Raw genomic sequence first — 22,122 nt, 5'->3', positions numbered from 1 at the left:
GTTTTTTTTTTTATCCTATACGTTTCAGGAATGGATTTTCAAGACATATTATAACAATTTATATTTATTATTTATAATTATTTTTAACTTCCTATTTATTTTCATTATTAAATTTAAAATTGAATATGAAGTTAGTATTTCAGGGAGTCTGATATGTTCTTTCTCTTGAAATTTATTTTACCAAAATTTAGCTATAAAGTTCTTCTGCTTCCCTATATTTGATATTTTGTATTTATTCTTTTTTCCTGAATTAATTATGCAATTAATAAGCGGTTACTGTCCTTTTTCCCACATATAGTTTATTTTCTGACTTAGTAGCTTAAAATGTGATTTTTCTGAGTGTAATGAGAAATGACCCCAGATTAATTAGATAAAAAAATCTTTGAAAATGTTAAGGAAGGCGCAAAATGAATAAAAAATTTCAACTAACCCAAGCTAAAACAATGCTGAAATTGTCAAAATGTTTTAAATGTTTTCTATCACACAAAGAATGAGATTATTTTAAGAAATTGAATTTTAGGGACACCTGGGTGCCTTAGTCATTAAGGGTCTGCCTTTGGCTTGGGTCATGGTCCTGGGGTCCTGGGATCGAGCCTTATATCGGGCTCCCTACTCAGAGGGAAGCCTGCTTCTCCCTCATCCACTCCCCCTGCTTGTGTTTCCTCTCTCGTTGTCTCTCCCTCAGTTAAATAAATAAATGAAATCTTTAAAAAAAATTTTATTTTATTTTTTCAGTGTTCCAAGATTCATTGTTTATGTATCACAACCAGTGCTCCATGCAATACATGCCCTCCTTAATACCCACCACCAGGCTCATCCATCCCTCTCCCAAACTGAATTTTATAGGAAAGTGAATAATACATTGATTGATATTTGTAGTTTTTGTTTTTTGTTTTTGTTTTTTGTTTTTAGGTAATATGACTCATGAGAATGATCTTGGGGAATTGATGGCTTACTGATCATAAATGCTGAGGTTACTGTGAAAAATCACGCATACACCACCTAGTGATGAAAAATATTACCTGCTTTAGAACTGAAAGGGTTAATAAAGAGACATCACAAAAGTGTTAATAAAAATAATATTTCCAGAATATTAAAGTATGCTGAAAGAAATTTAAGTCTGAAGTTACTTTCTCATTTATCAATTATGTATATTCAATTACATCTTGACAGTTCAAGGGTTGAGTGAAACTGATTGGGTATTCATGCAAATATTTTAGGAAACTTGTGTACTTAAGGTAAGACTGGTGAAATGCCCAATCTAGAGATGATACAGAGCTCAACTGAGCAACAGTAAAACAGTTTCGTGTGTGGTTACATTCAGAGCCCCTGTTCTTGACTTCTGTACTCACCTATCAGCTCAGAGCCCCTGTTCTTGACTTCTGTACTCACCTATCAGCCTCTTATAGGACAGACAAAGGCAGTATTAGCCTGTGCCTTTTTTTTTTTTTTTTTGGCTTCTTTTCTGAGCTCTTGATATATACTGAGGCCATCGAAATTCTTAAATTTAGGCTTCGTCATAAGAGTCAAGATCCTCTTCTTCCTGGGATATACATGGTACTCTGCAAAAGCTCTGACGTCTGCTTCTAAAAATCAGGTACTTGTAATTTCTCGGATACTCATTCTATTTCTTAACATATGTTTTTTAGAATTTCAAGGGAAATTAAATTAAAAAAACAAAAGTTACACAAAGGCAGATTGATATATCCATATGTAGGTACAAATATTTTATATATATTTGTATTTTCATGTGATATATATCTATATATCTGTTTCTCTATATTTTTCATTTGGAAGAAAAGGGAATAAAATTGTGAGTAACTGAGCAGGGAAAGAGGACAGAGAGGAAAAAAAGGGAGAAAGTACTGAAGAAAAGAGAGATGCCAGGAGGGAAATGAGGGGTGCTTCAGTAATCTTAGAGAAGCTATTCTAATTATTATTATTTGTTTTAGTAATTTTATTGCTATAGTCACTGTTATTATTTGATATGACATTTTACGACCCCTAGAAATTGTTAAGTGATATGAAATAGGAGCTTAAAGAAAACAGATAAAAAAATACAGAACAATCAAGGTAAAGCATAATTAACCTTCCCATAGGAGGTGTTCTGTGATTATGAAGAACTTGGAGATATTATCTTCTGGTAAGAGAGAGAGAAAAGAAAACCTCACATTGATTCTCTTCTAATTTTCTAAAATGTTTTAATCAAGAAAAAATGTTTCTCAACGTCTTCCCAAATAAGTGCATAGAACATTATCTTTGAAGATAAATTTAACTGTTTTTATTATTGCATAAAGAAATCAAATGATTAGGCAATAACAAACATTAGTAAGACATATCAAGGAATTCATAATACATGGGGGAGATATCAATGGAAGTGAGAGAAGGGGAAATGATTGATAGAATGTGACAAAGAGTAATGAGAAAAGCTAGAAGAAGAGATTGCTATTGAAGGATCTGGGGGGTTTTATTAAAGGTGGTGGCATCTGATTTACAGATTGCATAAGCTCAAATTATAATAAGTAAATAATGGGGGAAAATGTACCAGAGAAGGAAGAATTTGAATAAAACATGCAGGTTGGAAAAGTGCATTTGTTCAGTTGAAAAAGAGTTAAGTGTATCCGTGGGATTATGGGAAGCTGGGGACTGGTGGTGTGAAGGATGGGCGGGACAGGGGCGGGAGCAGGTGAGGTTGTTGGAGGAATCTGACGCCAGTTTGTAAGGATGAACTTCATCCTCCTGACTTCAATAAAGCCACAGTGTCATATTTTGCACTTTTACTTATCTGTGAATGGTATTTGTGGAATTTTAATTATGGATGGATAATAGCAAAGAGACTGAAAGTGACATACCATACCAACCCATGAACTAATTTTTTAAAGAATTCATATTTTTTCCATACTTAAACCATTTTCATGTTTTTGTAGTCTTGTTCTAATAGCTAGTGATTTGAGTTCATCCCCAGCGCTATTTTATTCGACACTAATTTTACCTACTGATTTCACAATTTACATGAATTGAAAATACATTTTCCTGTTCGTTTTTGTTGTATCTCTGCTTTTCAGTAATGAGTGAATTAACTGTAACATATTCTGATTTGCGACTTCAACCTTCATCTCAGCCACAGAGAAGACAAAGGCCTGCAACTTCTGAAAGAAAAAGTTCTTTTCCTTATAAGCACCAAGGTATGTGTGCTTTCTGCATTTTCTTATTTTAAATTGGGTTAAAATATACCAAATTATGCATTATCATGCTCACATGTATATACATGCACACATATATATACTTTAAATGTTTATCTTTTACTAAACAAGGAAAATCAACAATTTTGAAGCCAGATTAGACTTTTTTTCCTATGAGGTTCAATAATTTTAACTACCCTGTAAACATTAAATTGATGTTTGGATGACTGACATATATGAAGATCAAATTCTGTCATTTACCATTTTATGTCATTTAAAAATATCAATACTATAAAATAGAACATTTAGGAAATTGAGAAGTGAGAAAACGTACAGTTAATTTCATTATCCTATTACAGTTGTTGTGATTTAGGGAGTTTCCCCCCCTGTTTTCTTGATTTATGTATTTGCAGCATAGTGCAAAGTGTCTTTTTCAAGTACCTTGCTTCTATCTTGACATGCACACTACAAAGTGATCATTCTTCTAGTATGTATGATGATGTGGAGTTTGATCATTTTCCTATCACTTGAAATTTGTTTTACCTGGCATTTTCACTGTTGCTAATTTGCATTCTTCAAATATTTTAAATCAATATGTGGAATGATCAGAAATGCACATATTATTTTACTAGTTGTAATTTGTTTTATAATGATTGGATATTCATAACTTTGGGTAAGATCTCCTCTTTTAAACTGGGGCTGAATTGATTATCTTCCAACTTTTTAGAGAGTTAATAATTATAATAATATTTGTGATATACGCATTTATCATGTGATAAGTGAGGAAATATCTTCAAATTTTCCTTAATATGTTGTTAACATTTAAAAAACAGTTAAAAAACTTTTGCATCTTACACAATCTTCCTATAATGTATTCAGAAATTCTTGACTTCTGATTTGTATGGGAAACTTTATTAATGAAATTATTATTTGCGTAACTGTGTGAGTATGTGCAAAAGAACTTACTTCACCATCACTTTTGCTTTTCTATATGTCAAAACAGAATGATTTAGAGTCATTATATTGTCTTTTGTTTTTTTAACCTAACAATACATTTTAGTTTTTCACTGTTTATAAAGTGTTGTCGCATATGTAAATCAGTAACAAAAGAACTCCATGAGCTAAGTTTCATTTCCATACCCAATGTTCCACCATAAGCAAAGAGTCATGATGGTTAGTTAAGTGGCATATGTGGGACATTAGAGTCTGCAGTTGTTGGAACTCAGTCCTTACCTACAAAGTCCAAAGCTTTTTCTCCTTTCAGATGGCTTTCAACTAACTTTTCTAAGAAGGTGCCTTATGTTTTTCTGCCTTTCAAATTTTAACTAAGTTTCTTAAAATACCTTCCTTGACACATGCAATGATAAACACTTCACATTGTGAAATTAGGAATTATTGAGAGAGAGTGGGGAGAGAGAGCATGAGTGTGAGGAGGGGCAGAAGGGGAGGGAGAGAGAGAATTTCAGGCAGACTCGATTTACATTTACATAGTGATTCAACCTTTTTTTTTTTTTTTGCTTTAAATATTATCTACATGCTAATGACTCAAAATTTATAGCCATCTTGGATTTATCCTCTGAATTTCAGGCTGACTACACAGTATCCCAGTCCAAATTGCTTCTTGAAAGTTAATAGAAATCTCAAACGTATTTTCCAAACTGAACTCCTGATGTTGTCCCCCTAAATGCGCTCTTGTATTTTTCCCCATTTAGGTTAGTTACAACTTCATGCTTTCAGTTATTCACAACAAAAAACTTGAAATGCTTCCTTAATTCATCTTTTTTTCCTCACAAGCTGCATTGATATATCCTGTCGGCCTTTTGTTTACAATTTCAAAATTTCACCATGTTCACTACCTTGCTGCAAGCCGCCGTTTTCTGTTTTCTATTGCTCTGGTAGACTGGTCTTCATTCTGTCCTTACACATCTTTCCACGTTCACATTGTCTTCCTCATTCCATTTATGAGTAGCAAAGAGCTTCCAGTTGAAACATGAGTCAGATTGTCTTTCCTTGGCTCAAATGCCCCCCATGGTTTCCTAGTTCACTCAGAAAAAAAGCTAGTCTACTCTAAGCTACCCAAGGTCTAGGTCCTGTTGGACACTTAGGTTTCATATTTTCCCTGTTATTAATAATTGTTGATGCTTACTGTTCATGACTATAACCAGGAACTCTTCTAAGGATTTAAAATATTATAATGTGTTCAACTCCTTCAATAATACTATAGGTTGTGTATTACTATCACTATTTTACAGAGAAGGAAACTATGACAAAGAAAAATTAAGTAAATTGCCCAGATCGTGGGTCTAGTAAGTGGCCTGTACACCATTGCCTATATATTTAACCTAAGCATTATTCTGTATTGAGTAATTCATGACCATCCCTCCATCCACTTTATAACTTTCAAAACCATTTTTTAATCTCTGCTTTTCATTCTTTTTTTTAAGTTTATATATTTTACTTCTTTACTGATTTTTAAAAAATGATTTTATTTACTTTGACAGAGAGACAGAGTGTTGGGGGGAGAAGCAGAGGGAAAGAGAGAGAGAGAGAGAGAGAGAGAGAGAGTCTCAAGTAGACTCCACACTGAGCACAGACCCTGAGATCATGATCTGAGCTTAAATCGAGGGTCAAAGGACCAATGGACTGAGCTACCCAGGCACCCTTCTTTACTGATTTTTAAAAGGATTTCAGCATAGAACAATGATTGATTTCCCAAATGACTCTCAGTCCTTAAGGAGTGCTTATGGAGACTGAGTGAATTTGATATTTTAGTTATTATCCATTTCATAGGGAGATCTCAATTCTATCTCAATTTAGTGCACTCATGTAATGTCACAAGACATCTGATTCTCCACCTGAAACATCCATCTCTGACCTGAGACTTCTGTGAAAAATTATAATCCCTACTTCTGATCAGTTTTCTGATTTTTGCTTGATGTTATTGACATATTACAAATATCTTAATTAGCCTTAAGTTTAATCCATCCTTCTGAAACATTTCTCTCTACCATTAATTCAAGGGTTGTGCAATCTTAGTAAGACGGCATGCCTAATCAGACCCGGGGTAAGGATTTAAAAATCTAGGTTGAAGGTGGATAATGAAAGGATATTCTAAGTGTAACCAAATAAATTCTGCTGATACCCACCTTGTGAGTGAAATTTCCAGGGCCTAGTTTTGCTTCAAAACACATCTAAAATAGTAAAACCAACCAAACAAAAGAAGTTTCAGAAGAATTTTAATTTTAATGTGCTTTAGAGGGGGTTTTATTTATAACCTATAGCAATCTTTCTCACAGTTGATTTCTTTACCTTTTTGCCCTCTTCTCTTACAGGGTAAATATTCTCTAAAAACTATCCTTATGCATATCTTCCTAAATTTAATAACATCACTTTCCTAAGACTTTGATATTTCTATCTCTACTCATATAGCTCAATTGAACTCCTTATTATGTAAATTATTTTTTATTTATTTGCTTTATTTCATTTTTTTTAAGATTTTATTTATTTATTTGACAGGTGGAGATCACAAGTAGGCAGAGAAGCAGGCAGAGAGAGAGGAGGAAGCAGGCTCCCCGCTGAGCAGAGAGCCTGATGTGGGGCTCGATCCCAGGACCCTGGGATCATGACTTGAGCCAAAGGCAGAGGCTTTAACCCACTGAGCCACCCAAGCACCACTTTGTTTCAATTTTTTAAGAATATCCACTCACTTTTTTAAAAATAAAATCACTGGGTAAACATTTTCTCTAGATATTGGAAAAGAGGGATAAAAATAACCCAAGTAAAGACAATATTCACTTGGTGTAGAGTTTGGGGAGGCAAATGGAAGGGATAGTCACATATTTATAAACAGGCTCTCCATCATGACCACGTAAAAGTTTGCACAAATGTGAGGTTTGAAGTGAAACATGAAATTCAGTCAGATGAATGCGGGCTGGCCCCAAATGCACTGTCATTCACTGATTCTACTCTGACAAGTGGATTTTGATAATATTGGAGACAAGAATGCAAATTCAAGAAATCCAAGTTCAGGGAATTTAAGAAGAAAGATATATGTAGCGTCACGTTTTGGAACACAGGTCAAGAAGATCCAAAAGGTAAAATCATCAGTATGATCATAGTGACAGTCAGGACGTTTTACCTTCTGCCTCGATCCTGCCTACAGGTGATAGAATTTCCATTTTATGCTTCTTATAAATTTTGCTGTCTTTACTGATGTGACCCATATGTTTATGCCAGTTTCATTCCCCCATAAGATGCTTTAACCTGTCAGTCACCATTCTTTGAAATTCCCTGTCTAGAAATTACAACTGATTTATCTCCAGACCTAGTTTTCAATGCCTTATTGTTTAAAAATGTGTTCCACTTAATGTAGAGTTTATTGCTCAGGCAAGTTTTCTCTCCCTTCCTCTGTGGCATCTGATCTGTACTCGTGGATCTTGTGTGAGGCAGTTCCCAATCTCTTACCCATTTGAAATGCTTCACTTTGTACCATTTTAGGATCCTGAGCATAAGTTGTTTTTGTTTGTTTGTTTATTTTTTTATTTTTTGTTTTTTGTTTCTTCTCTGGAAGCAGGTGGCTTTTGTCCATTTTCAGTGCAGGGTAAACAGCAGGCTGGCCTTCCACTTTTTCCTCCACTAGCAAAAGAACATTTCCTAGAATGGAAGATGCAGTGGGAAGTGATGCAGCATTTTATTTCTCCTTCCCCAGTGGTGGCTTGTCTTTTTCAAGGTCTTGGAGCCAGGACACTCTGGGCACCAGATGGGTTTTATGTTTTTTCCCCCAGAAGCAGGCATTTATCACCTTTTACTCAGAACCAAGAGCAGGGATGATCTCTAGGTTTATCCACTAAACCCACAAACTTTGGCACACCTTGTAGACTGTGCCACAGAAAGGGGAGTCTCTCAGGTCTTCTGAACTTTCCTCATCTCTCCACAAACACCCAGGAAAAGACAATGGAGAATCACTGGCAACCAGATGTGAACTCCAATTGGCCTAGAGCTGCAAGCAATTCTAAAGCCTCGTGATATTTGTTAAAATTCTTTCATGACATTATGGTTGCCACTTTTTCTCCTATGTTTTCTCAAAAGCTAAATAGTGCTTTCTGTATTTTCAATAGAAACCTTGGAGGGCTTATTCCCTCTTTAGAATTAGGCTCATCTGACTGCTTTTTGAATTCAGTGATTTTATTCATTGAAAATGAATTATGATTTTACAGATTACCCTCCTTTCCCCCACTTTTAGTACGGTGAGCCATGTTGTCGTACAGTTTATTACACCTAAAATAGAAGCAGGACTCTGAGTAAACAGCTATTACTCACACGTTTTATTCATCTCTTTCTACAGATCTTTGTACTCCATCTCCATGGAAATTCATTACAGTGATTCCGTGGATCATTTGCCTGATGCTTACTTGGTCTGTTGGAATCTTAGCCACAATGTGTAAGTCACTATATAAAACAGAAATCTGCTTTTCCATTACTCACATAATGAAATCTGTTGAAAATAAGGTATTTTTTGTCAATTCAGTTTCTTTTCTTTTTTTTTTTTAAAGATTTTATTTATTTGACAGAGAGAAATCACAACTAGACGGAGAGGCAGGCAAAGAGAGAGAGGGAAGCAGGCTCCCCGCTGAGCAGAGAACCCGATGCGGGACTCGATCCCAGGACCCTGAGATCATGACCTGAGCCGAAGGCAGCGGCTTAACCCACTGAGCCACCCAGGCACCCCTGTCAATTCAGTTTCTTGATCATGAATAATATTTGGGCACAGAACTGAAGATTACTTTTTAGAGACATATCAAATTGTCCATTTTTAAGCATATCACGAACTCTGTGAAATGCCTTATTATTTGTTCTTGTATTTCTTTTGCCCAAAAATATATATTTTTTAAATTTCTCTATGAAAAACTTGCTCACACTTTCCTTTGCTCACAAATTTCCCTCTTTTGTGATCAGCTGCTATATGAACTTGTCAAACTTGTATTGTCAGTTGATTTTATGTTTATGACTCTATTATACTTCAGTTCCTTGAAGCAAGTCATGTTTCATTAATGATTTTTATATCCAAATTTAGTACAGTGTCTTGCACATAAGAATGCCCAGTTATTGTTTTTTTTTTTTTAGGATAATTATTATTATTTTTTTTTTGATAAACATATATTTTTATCCCCAGGGGTACAGGTCTGTGAATCACCAGTTATTGTTATTTTTGAGTTTAAAACTGACCTTTCTGATTGATTTTTCTTCAGTGCATCAGAAATCGTGTCAAGGGGAAGGATATCCAGGAAATCTCTCCTCTAACAAGGAAGCAAATAAAACATTTCAAAGTATGAATGAAATCTACTTGTATATCAAAAAGTATTTTCCATGTAATATATATATATAGATAGACTATATAGATATTCTCTCTCTCTCTCTCTCTCTATATATATATATATATAATTTACACACTCAAAATGAGGGCACTATCAAATGGTGACCTAAGGTTGAACAAAATACTCTGTATTTTGACAGTGCATTGTTGATTTTTATTGGGGAGATATCTATTTGTGATTTATTTATACATTTCCTCATTGTCTAACTTTTGAAACTTCCAGCCTTTTAAAACAATGAATTTTGGAACACTGAAAAAAAATAAATTAAAAAAAAACTACACAACTACAGTTACACAACTGTAGTTGTATAGTTACTGTATTACATATTTTTCATCTTGAACACAAAGAATATTGTGTTGATATTTTTAAGAGATATGCATTAGATATGTTTTGGTATACTTCAAATTTTGTGATTTGAAAAAGATATTTCTTTTTGCAACTAAAGAATTGTTTTATGCAACTAAAGAATCATTGAACACTACATGAAAAACCAATGATGTACTATATGTGGGCTAACTGAACATGGTAAAAAAGTTAAAATAAAAATAGATAAATACTCCTTAATATGCATCTTAGAATCTTGAAGACTAAAATGTTTTCAATGAGGTGAATTATTACTTTAGTACAAATGTAATACTAAATTTAAGTGCATAAAGTTTATAATGAAAAACTCAAATAATATTTGTTTGTAGAGGGTAGATTTACTGTATGAACTTGTTGTATGTGACTTGCACTGATGGAAAGCATTCTCTTTTATTATATTTTTTTAATAGTTCAGAGTTATCCTACCTGTTCAAACAACTGGCATCAACATGGAGAAAATTGTTACTATTTTTCAAGGGACATACTTCCTTGGGAAAAATGTAATTATTATTGCATTGGTTTAGAGTCAAGCTTTCTTAAATTGAATACGGAAGAAGAGATGGTAATTACAGTACTTTGTTTCATAAATTCCAGTATCTGAAAGTTTTAAGAATGATAGCAATCTATCATTCAAGTTTCCTATTCTACTGAAACACTTTCTATATTGTAGTCTATATTAGAGTCAGAGTCAGAGAGTCAGAGAGAGTCAGAAATAGAGAAACACTTTCTATATTGTAGCAGAGACTATACTGCTGAAAGTGTATTTCAAGAATGCTTGAGTGGCTTTCCTCAGTACTTAGGATAAGGTACAAATAACAGACTGCCATTTGCAGTCTGAACCCTATTTCCCTGGTCTTCTTTGCTGATAGACTCTCTACCACACTGCTCTAAGGGAAGCACACAGTGGACTCCATCTATATAAAAGCTCTTTAAATTCATCATGGTCCACTGTTCTCTTTCATGTCCTTGTCCCATTTGTCTGTGACATGTTTCATCTCCTTTACCTCCCACCCAAACTGTCTTCTCTTGATTAATGCCTCACATTTTTAAGATTTTAACTTATTAGGTAATCCCTTCGGAAAAAGTCTTGGTTCATCAAGGCCTGTTAAAATCACCTGCTAATTTTCCTTCTTTGATCTTGTATTTTCATTCGTGTCCTATGGATCACTGTTTATTATATAGACTCAATTAAGGTTTCATTTTCAAGAACCTAATTAAAATGACTACAGATATATGACTTTTGCAGTCCATAACTTAAGAAAATGCTTAGAACATAATGTTTACTGAAAAAAAAATTGCTTGGTGAACAAATGAGTCATTAACTACTGCATCCCTTTGTCTATGGATAAAAAAATCTAGGGTTAATTCCTCCAGATTCCTTTTATACATTAGAGCAAAGAATTCACAGGGAAGTCTATAAATGAAACATTTTTGAGCCATTATATTCTTTTTCAGGGAATGTTCTTCTTTTTAATTTATTTTCCTCACTCCACAGAATTTTGTATTAAAATTGTCAAAGATGCAATGTGGTCTACGTGAAGCAAAGTTTTGGATCAGTTTATACTACAACAATAAGAAATTAAAATGGGTCTGGCTAGATGGCACAGTTGTTACCCTGCACAAGTAAGTTTCTTGCTGTTTTAGAATTTTAGTCCAGAATAATGTTCTTTTCTTTGAAATCTAAATATTTAGTGTGGATATGGACAGATGTTAGATTTTGTAATAGCTATCTTTAATAAATCAACCAGGAAAAGACAGGAGAGATGGACAGAAGAGAGTCAAAAAGGGAGACAGAAGGGAGTACTAAACGATTTTGCTTTCATAACTTATTTCAATTGTTTATTAGTTCATGACTAAGGTATTATAATTTTGCATTTTGTTAAATGGTTATTAAATAAACAAACTAGTACAAGATTATATTAGATCTGTCACTTTAACTTTCATGTGGTTTGTTTGACTCTAATACATGTACATAATGAATTTTCTTACCGTGTACTTCCCACCTTTCTGGGACCCACCAAATGTATTTTCTACTTGTTTGCTACTTGCTTTCTACTTCTTTGCCATCGTAACAAATCATCACAAACTGAGTAGTTCAAAAGAACAGAAATTTATTCCCTCACAGGTTAGGCTGTCAGATGTCTGAAATCAGGGTATTGGTGGAGTTGGTTTTTTCTAGAAGCTTCATTCTCCTGAAGGAGCTAGCTAAACTTTTCCAGGGAGAAAATTATTTATTATAGGGGATTAACAACAAATTTGTAATATTGTATATACTATAGAACTTGTTTACCAAAATGCTAATGTATAAAGAGAATATTGTAAATCTCAGTGAAAATGGAAGATATCCTTAAATCCCCTGAGGCCACATTGATGGCAGTTCTTGACCTAATTCAAATGTATACCTTCAGTTTCACATTGCTACCTTCGTTGCATTTCTGTGTGCCCATTTCTCTCTGCACAATCCAATATTGGATTTAGGGCCCAATCCAATATGATTTCTTTGTAATTCTTAACTCAATTCTACCTATAAAGAACCTATTTCCAAATAATGTCACATTCTGAGTTCTGGGTAAGCATGAATTTTAGGGAGAGACTATTTAGTCCATACACTATCTAAAAAAGATTTCTAGGCTTTAACTCAGAGGATTTTATTAGGCTATCTAGAAGTGGGAGGTATAAAGTTGCATTCTAAAGAAGAGTTCAATAAAATTTTAATACACTGAATATCACAAATATTTTGATCATGGCATGGAAACTTCTCTGGACTTCTTCATCCAATGTGAAATTAATGTGAAATCAAACCATTAACAATTGAATGAAGTGGTGGAGAGAAGAAACTTCACATCACTAGTGACAACATTAGCTAGAATAAGTGATTCAAATATTAACAATAAAATTCTCCTACTGATATGTTTGACAAAGCCAAATATTCTTATAAAACTCTCCTGAAAAAGTGGTAACAACTGTCTACAATTCTATATACAGTTAGCAATTTTATTATCAGATTATGGATGCAATAGTGGCTGAAGGTTTGAAACAATACAATGATTCTGAATCAACACATTGAATATTAGGTGTCCACACCTCCACTCCATGCTGTACTCTATTGTATCATAAACACATTTTTGAAAAAACTAAAAAAAAAACCAAACACCACATTTATGAAACTTAGTGATAATTATGCAGCAGAGAGAATTAATTTTGAAAATCAGAAAAATTGTAATATGTTGCTTTGATGGATTATATTTTTTAATCATGTCTTTCCAATCTACCATTCTAATTTAAACATTTATTTCAAACACCTGTATATATAATACACAGTCAAATATATTACAAAAAACGTTTGTAGCCATCAAACTATAAAACTGGTGATAAAAATCTTAAAAAAAAAAAAAAAAGCGGAGGCGGGGAGTCTGGGTGGCTCAGTCATTAGACATCTGCCTTTGGCTCAGGTCATGATCCCAAGGTCCTGGAATCCAGCCCCACATCAGGCTCCCTGGTCAGCAGGAAACTTACTTCTCCCTCTCCCACCCCCCCTGCTTGTGTTCCTTCTCTCGCAGTGTTTCTCTGTTAAATAAATAAAATCTTAAAAAACAAAAACAAAAAAACTGGTGAAACTTCCCATCCTGTATTTACCAATTAAGTATCTGATTCACTGTATTTATCATTACTCTTCATGTCCATGTTTCCTTTTTTATGTTTCATGCTTTGTAATTGATGCTTTCTGTCTCCAGCCTGGGTCCCTATTTGTTGGTATTTCATTTCATTTCCTGTGAATACATCTCTACATGATTCCCTATGTGATTCCTAACATGACCAGTAGACCACTTTGTGTGTTAAAGCCAGGTTAGCAAGATTTGGGGAAATACCAAAATTGTAATACCCTGGTTTCCCAGTTTTAACTTCCAGAGTTTAATATAATAAGTAATTTATAACACAGACTCTGAAGCTAAACTGCCTGGATTTACATCTTGGTTCTGCCACTTGGGTGGTCATGGTCTTGTTATTCAAACATCCTGTTTGCTGCACTTAATATAATAAACGTATGCTCCTCTTCAGGAATTACAGCACATATTTTGAATCGCTCTGATCCTCACTGATGTATTCATATACTTGATCTTCTGAAATTGTTGCTAATACTTACTAACAATGAGGATTCTGGTCTTTACTCTGGAAGAAACAAGCTAAATTTTTCCAGGAAAAAATGAACTTTTATTGATGAATAATGTTGTGTTGTATGTGCAACAGAAAGTATTTTTCAGAATGCTAATGTACAAAAGAACCATGGTAAACCTCTGTGAAAATGAAAACTACTCTGAAATTGCCTGAGGTCACAGAGATGATTGCCAGAATTAAAGGCAGTGTTACCATCCCAGTTCCAGATTTAATATTAAATTTTGATGATACTTAATATATTCCTTATTTGCATTGTTAGAGAACCAGAAAGCCACATTCTGCATCTTTCTTTCTCTCTTTTTTTTTTAAGATTTTATTTATTTATTTGACCCAGAGAGAGATCACAAGTAGGCAGAGGCAGGCAGAGAGAGAGAGGGGAAGAAGGCTCCCTGCTGAGCAGAGAGCCCGGATTCAGATTCAGGGCTCAATCTCAGGACCCTGAGACCACGACCCGAACTGAAGTCAGAGGTTTAACCCACTGAGCCACCCAGGCACCCCAACATTTCTGTTTCTTTATAAGTATATTGGAACATTATGGATCTAAAAATATACAGTTGAAATGTAAAGCAAATGTAAGAATTAATGGAAGGTATTTTCTCTTCTAGGCTTCAAATTCAAGGACTTAAGAATGCTAACAATAAATGTGTACATATAAAACATGGCCAGGTGGTTGCTGAAGATTGCCAGAATAATGGTTATTGTATCTGCAAGAAGATAATATATTTGGATTAAGTAAAATATATCAGAAAGAAAAAAAAATGGAAAAGAAACACCTGGAAGGGGAGGTGAATCATGAGAGACTATGGACTCTGAAAAACAATCTGAGGGGTTTGAAGTGGTGGGGGAGTGGGAGGTCAGGGTACCAGGTGGTGGGTATTATAGAGGGCACGGATTGCATGGAGCGCTGGGTGTGGTGAAAAAATAATGATACTGTTATGCTGAAAATAAATAAATGAAAAAAAAAAAAAAAGAAAGAAAAAAAGAAACACCTGAAATTCCCCAGTGTGATGACTTCAACCATGAAAACTACTTACTTAGCTGAAATTAGATGTCATTAAATATTGAAGTCTACCTATTATTATTCGCCTTCAATTCATAATATATTGATAAGAAAAATCTGTGTTCTGAGGTGGTTGACCAATCCAGCAGGGGAATCCCAGGGCCATTCCAGGTTTTCCCCTAGCCCCACTAGCTGAAGCCACAAGAATGGCACAGATAGGAAAGTAAAAGTGTATAAACTACCCCCTTTGTTTGTGCTCAGGGCTCAGACCTTGAGGGATTACTCCCCTCTGGGCCTTCTGGCTTAAAATAAACTTCCCATCGGAAGTCTCCAGTGCCACTTTTTTTTTTTTTTTTTTTTTTTTTTGGTCAGGATCTGTGTTCCTGTCTGTGTTCTATAACAATATAACAGGATAAATACAATTAATAATATATTTATAACATGGAATAATAAAAAGAAAATAAGGAATGCGAAGGAACATTTTGGGACAGAGGTAGTCAGTAAATCACATTTTTATGACACTCAAATATTCCAGTACTTTTAAAATAAATATTGTCACTTCAGTGTTATATTCCTGTGTAGGTTTATATAACATGCCAGTCTTCCTTTGCCTCCTTACAGTCATATTTTAGAGGAACGGATGATCAGGATAAGAAGATAAAATTGCCTGACAAAATGAATTCCAAGGAAAAATTACAGTTTTGGTAAGATAGAAAATAATGACTTAAAAGTGGTTATAGAAAAAAATAATAAAAGCAGTGATAGAGAGCCAGAAAATGCTAACTTTGTTAGCCACACAAGTTACAGAGTGTGGAAATAGGTAGTCTCCACTGGAGTGAAATAAATGGACAGAATTTACTTCATTCAAAAACAAGGATATTTTTCCTGCCATTGGTCAGGCACTGAATTTAAAGTGCTGGAGATACCTAGTTGTACAAATCAACGAATTATGTCTGCTTTCATGGAGCTTACAAATTAGAGAATAAGAGAAACGTTAATAAAGTAACCACATTAATAAAACTACAATTCAAATAAGTTCTTAGAAAGGGATTATCAGATTTTAACAAAGAACCGGATCTAGACTAAAAATTTAGTGAAGACCTTTCTGATATTACTATGTTTCTATCCATATGGATAGATCTGAGAAATAAATAATTTATTAACAAATGAGGGAGGGAATAGAGAAGGAAAGAAGTATGCCAGTGAGAAAAACAAACCTCATGTAGGAAGGCTTTGTGTTGGAATGAAGATCAGGATGGCTGGATCCCAGAGCTGGAAGGGAAAAATGGCCTGAGGCCACCTAGGAGGTGAAAGAAAGAAACAAGGAATCACAGAACTTTAAAAATTGTAAGAAAGATGGACTTCCTCAAGGTACTCTCAATCCTTTTAACTCATCCAAACTGCCAGAAGGTGTAATAGAGCAGAGAACCCAAACCTGTATACATTCACAGAGTTGCCCGAACCCCCAGATGACATGAGCTATAGACAAATATTATTAGATACCGAAGCAGTACAACTCTTCTAACAGTAGTGAAGCAAAATTAATTTCTATTTTATGTGATAGAATAAATAAATAGAATAAATAAAGAGCACAACTTTAATAAAAATTTAAAATAAGCTTTTTAAGAAGTCCTCATGGGATAAAGGAGAATATCAGTAATATAAAGCAAAGGCTCCATAGATAGCATTTTCGCTTCCAGATAAACTATAGTTGGTAAAGAAAAGTCAAAATGAGAAAAGAAGAAGGATTTTTTAAGTAGGTTTTTGAAAATGTAGTTTTTTAGACATCAAAGATCTATGGAATGATGACTAAATAAGCCCAAATTCCAGAGCAGAGTTCTATCAGCAATCTGGTACTGTTGTTGTTTTTGTATTTTTGTGGAGAAGATCTTGGCAATGTCAGAGAAACTATGCCTGGGATAAGAAACTGACAAAACTTGTAGTGGTTACATGGGTTAGCATGACAGTACTGGAGATTTGACAGTCCTCACATCAAGTTTCTCACAGGCCATTTGGTAGATTTTTTTTTTTTTTTCCGTTTGGTAGATCTTGAGACAAAACAGAGAAGACTGTGAAGCAAAGTCAAAAGATTCAGTGTTGTATGGAGGTGTGGAATCACTATATTTTACAAGCAAAACTAACATTACCCTGTATGTTAACTAACTAGAACTTAAATAAGAACTTAAAAAATGATTCTAAGAAAAATAAACCTTACGAAGTTTTAGTTTTCAGGAAACAAGGACTAGACAGAAGGAGCTATAAACAGGGGTGCTTGGGTGGCTCAGTGGATTAAAGCCTCTGCCTTCGGCTCAGGTCATGATCCCAGGGTCCTGGGATGGAGCCCCGCATCAGGCTCTCTGCTCAGCAGGGAGCCTGCTTCCCCTCTCACTCTCTCCCTGCCTTTCCGCCTACTTGTGATCTCTCTCTGTCAAATAAATAAATAAATGCATTAAAAAAAGAAAAAAAGGAGCTATAAACAAACCAAAAACAGTGTATGAGAGTCAGTGAAGTCTGTAGCATAGTCATAATTGACGATAATAACTGTGTTTGAAAATAGCCAGAAGCTGAGAAACCAAGTGTGTCCCTTGGCAGAAGGCCATAGCTTCGGAACAGAAAAACCAGTGGGGATTTTACTGTTCACAAAGAAGCAAATGACAAAACTGAAGGATGATGGGATTTTAAAAACATGGTTGGTATTAAAGAAGAAATCCAGATAGCCAACAAACACATGAAAAAATGCTCAGTATCATTCATCATCAGGGAAACGCAAATCAAAACCACAATGAGCTACCACCTGATACCCGTCAGAATGGCTAAAATTAACAATACAAGAAACAACAACTGTTGGTGAGGATATGAAGAAAATAACTATTGGTGGGAATGTAAGCTGGGGCAGCCACTGTGGAAAACTCTATGGAGGTTCTCCAAAAAAGTAGAAATAGGGTCAATATATGATTCAATAATTTCACTACTGGGTATTTACCCAAAGAATAAAAAAAACACTACTTCAAAAAGATATGTGAACTCCTATGTTCATTGCAGATTTAATTATTTATTATTTCAAAAGATTTTATTTATTTATTTGACACAGAGAGAGATCACATGTAGGTAGAGCAACAGGCAGAGAGAGGGGGAGAAGCAGGCTCCTCACTGAGCAGAGAGCCTGATGTGGGGCTTGATCCCAGGACCCTGAGATCATGACCTGAGCCAAAGACAGAGGCTCAACCTACTGAGCCACCCAGGTACCCCATATTTATTTATTATTAACATTTAATGTATTATTTGCCCCAGGGGTACAGGTCTATGAATCATTAGGTTTACACATTTCACAGCACTCACCATAGCACATACCCTCCCCAATGTCCATCACTTAGCCACTGTATCCCTACCCTCCCCACCCCCCAGCAACCCTCAGTTTGTTTTGTGAGATTGAGAGTCTCTTATGATTTGTATCCTATTATGCTGAGTGAAATGGCAATCAGAGAAAGACAATTATCATATGATCTCTCTGATACGAGGCATTTGAGAGGGAAGGCAGAAGGGGTCGTGGGGGGTAGGGAAGAAAAAAATGAAACAAGATGCAGCAATATTTATAATAGCCAGATTATGGAAACAGCCCAAGTGTCCAGTAAGAGATGAATGGATAAAAAAAATGTGGTATATATACATGTATGTGACTATTTCTCAGCCATAAGAAAGAATGAAACCTTGCCATTTGCAACAGTATGGATGGAGCTAGCTAGAGAGTATTACGATGCTAAAGGAAACAAATCAGTCAGATAAAGACAAATAAATACCACATAAGTTCACTCATACATGGATTTTAAGAAGCAAAATAATTGAAACGAATAAAAGAAAAAAAAAAAAAAGAGACCGAAAAACAGATGCTTACTATAGAAAACAACAACCTGATGGTTACCAGAGGGGAGGTGGAGTGGGGGATGGGTGAAATAGATGAAGGGGATTAACATTACACTTATCAAGATGAGCACTGAGTAGTGAATAGAATTGTTGAATTGCCATGTTGTACACCAAAATTAATATAACACTGTACGTTAACTATACTGGAATTAAAAAAAAAAGCAAATATGCCTCGTATCACCTTCAAGACATTTGCCAAACTTTGATGCTGTGTGTAGTCAGATGTTGAATAACTAAAATGAAAATAAGTCAAAGGAAGAACTAAATTTCTTGTAGATTGCAAGTTTGGGATAACTCAGTGTTACCAAAACTATTAATCCTTCTATTTCTCTCAATAAAGTGATCACATCCCTATCCCATGCATTTAAAAAAATAAATAAATAAATAAATGAGGGAACCCCTTCTGGTAGAAGAGAACTTCATCTGGACTTCTGTGGTTCTCTTAGACACAACATCTGACTTAAAATAGAAAAAAACCACAGGACTGTGAAAAAGGCAAGAAAATATTGCCAATAATGAAATACAGCAGACCACACACACACACGCACACACACACACACACACACATACACACACACACGAGATGTAGATACATAAACAATGCACATATGCAGTTACTAGACCAGGACTTTTCTTTCTTTTTTTTTTTTTTTTTTTTTTTTCCCAGACTGGGACTTTAAAATAAGTATAATAAATGTGTTCAGCAATGATAGAAAAATGTAGACAAGATCAATCTAATTAACATATGTTAAGAATTTCAGCAGAAAATTTCAATCTTTAAAAAGAACCACATGGATGTTCTAAAACTGAAAAGTAACATTTGACATGAAAAACTCACTGATAGGTTAAATGGGAGATCGCAACAAATGATACAATATTGGTAAACTCAAAGTCTGGTCAATGTATCCCATGAACTGAAACACAGAGACAAACAAAAGTAGAAAAATAAAAACAGATAAATGGATGAACTAAATGTGTTATATGTGGAGCTGGGGCTGCAGGCTGAGAGGAGAGAAAGAATGGGACCCAACACCAACCCTCCCCCCACCACAAATGAAATGAAATGAAACCCAACAAACTAAGGGCAGGATTAACAGAAATGAATTCATATCATGTCACAGTCCAAATGCTGAAAGCGAAAATGAAGAAAAATATTCAGAGTAGCTAGAAAAATAGAAGAAGCCCAAGCAGTTTACCTCTCTCTCTCTTTTAAAGAGTTATTTATTTACTGGAGAGAGAAAGAGAGAGAGAGGTAGAGAAGGTGGGAGGGGCAGACAGGGAGAGAGTCCCAAGCAGATTCCATGTTAAGCACAGAACTGGACACAGGGCTTGATCTCAGGACTCTGCGATCACAACTTGAGCTGAAACCAAATCAGTCGCTTAACTGACTGAGCCACCCCGGGCCCCCTCCCAAGCAATTAACTTAACAGAAATAGAGGAAGGCATAATTTTGTCAACCTGAAAGTGAGAAAAATAGCTGCCAAAACAATTTTACATATCCAGTGAAAGACCTTTTGAAGATTAAAGTAAAACGAAAGTATTTAAGAAAAATCAAGCTTTTGTGGGGTGCCTGAGTGACTCAGACGTTAAGTGCCTGCATTCAGCTCAGGTCATGATCCCAGGGTACTGGGATGGAGTCCCGCATGAGCTCCCTGCTCAAAGGGAAGCCCGCTTCTCCGCTTCTCCCTCTCCTACTCCCCCTACTTGTGTTCCCTCTCTCCCTGTGTCTCTCTCTGTCAAACAAATAAATAAAATCTTTTTTTTTTAACTTTTTTATTTATTTGACAGAGAGACATCACAAGTAGGCAGAGAGGCAGGCAGAGAGAGAGAGAGAGGAGGAAGCAGGCTCCCTGCTGAGCAGAGAGCCCGATGCAGGACTTGATCCCAGGACCCTGAGATCATGACCTGAGCCGAAGGCAGCCGCTTAACCCACTGAGCCACCCAGGCGCCCACAAATAAATAAAATCTTAAAAAAATTTGTCAACAACAATTTGTCAACAGCAGCAGCCTTGATAGTAATGGAGGTAAGAAATGACAACTCTGATTATGTATTTATGTATCTGCACTTTAAATATCCATATATATGTCCACCTTAAGTAAATATATATATATATAACAATCAGATTACAGTCATATTAGAGGTTGTGTGTAAGAGAAATAGAAACTTCAAGGATGACTCCAGGTTTGTGTTTGTTTTAGATTTTTTTTTTTTGGACATAATTTTACACCTATAAAAACTCTGCAAAAGCAGTACAAAAGCTTATACTCTTCATCCAGAAACTACTTAAATGTTGAGGTACTATCATATTTACTATAGTCTTTCCTCTCTCTATCTTCCTCGGTCCCCTCTTCCTCCTCCCTCTCAATGTTTGTTTTTGTGTCTACTGTCCTTTCTTTCAAGAGCGGGTTGAAGTTGCTTTCTTGCAAGAAATAACAATACTAATGGTATTGTTAATAGGCAGACCATTATTCACCTTGAACTACTTTATTTTTTTTTAGTATGAAAATGTCTTTATTTTGCCTACATGTTTAAAAATGTTTTCATGGGCATAGACTTTTAGAATTTACAGGGTTTTTTTTCAGCAGTTTATTTTTAAAAATTAATTTTAAATTCAATTAGCCAGAGTTGTATGCAATTCTTTTGGACTTGGCTCTCAGTTTATATGAATTCAGCTTTTTTACATTCTACATATAAGTGAGATCACATGGTATTTTTTTCTATGTCTGCCTTATTTCACTTAGCATAATGTGCTCTAACTTCATTTCATATTGTCACAAATGTCAGGATCTCCTTCTCTTCTGTGTCTGAATAATTATTTCATTACTTATATGTATCACATTTTTTTATCCATTCTTTTGTTGGTGGACACTTGGGTTTTTTCCATGTTTGAATTTTATAAATAAGAATGCAATGAACAGGGCACCTGGGTGGCTCAGTGGGTTAAGCCGCTGCCTTCGGCTCAGGTCATGATCTCAGGGTCCTGGGATCGAGTCCCGCATCGGGCTCTCTGCTCGGCAGGGAGCCTGCTTCCCTCTCTCTCTCTGCCTGCCTCTCCATCTACTTGTGATTTCTCTCTGTCAAATAAATAAATAAAATCTTAAAAAA

General features: G+C 35.1%; 1 protein-coding gene across 1 annotated transcript; it reads left to right on the top strand.

Annotated features, from left to right (window-relative positions):
* Window positions 1-1,403: 1,403 nt before the first annotated feature.
* LOC131839052 (killer cell lectin-like receptor subfamily B member 1B allele A) lies at window positions 1,404-15,485 on the top strand. The gene is made up of 7 exons (XM_059186126.1): window positions 1,404-1,597; window positions 3,066-3,185; window positions 8,527-8,622; window positions 9,431-9,508; window positions 10,330-10,481; window positions 11,415-11,542; window positions 14,701-15,485. The coding sequence occupies exons 2-7, from the start codon at window positions 3,068-3,070 to the stop codon at window positions 14,825-14,827; spliced, it is 699 nt and encodes a 232-aa protein (XP_059042109.1). The 5' UTR covers window positions 1,404-1,597; window positions 3,066-3,067; the 3' UTR covers window positions 14,828-15,485.
* Window positions 15,486-22,122: the final 6,637 nt, after the last annotated feature.

This window comes from Mustela lutreola, chromosome 8 (genome assembly GCF_030435805.1).
Source record: "Mustela lutreola isolate mMusLut2 chromosome 8, mMusLut2.pri, whole genome shotgun sequence".
Classification (NCBI taxonomy): Eukaryota; Metazoa; Chordata; class Mammalia; order Carnivora; family Mustelidae; genus Mustela; species Mustela lutreola.
The sequence above is the reverse complement of the archived record's forward strand: the minus strand, read 5'-3'. Positions and strand labels throughout refer to the sequence as shown.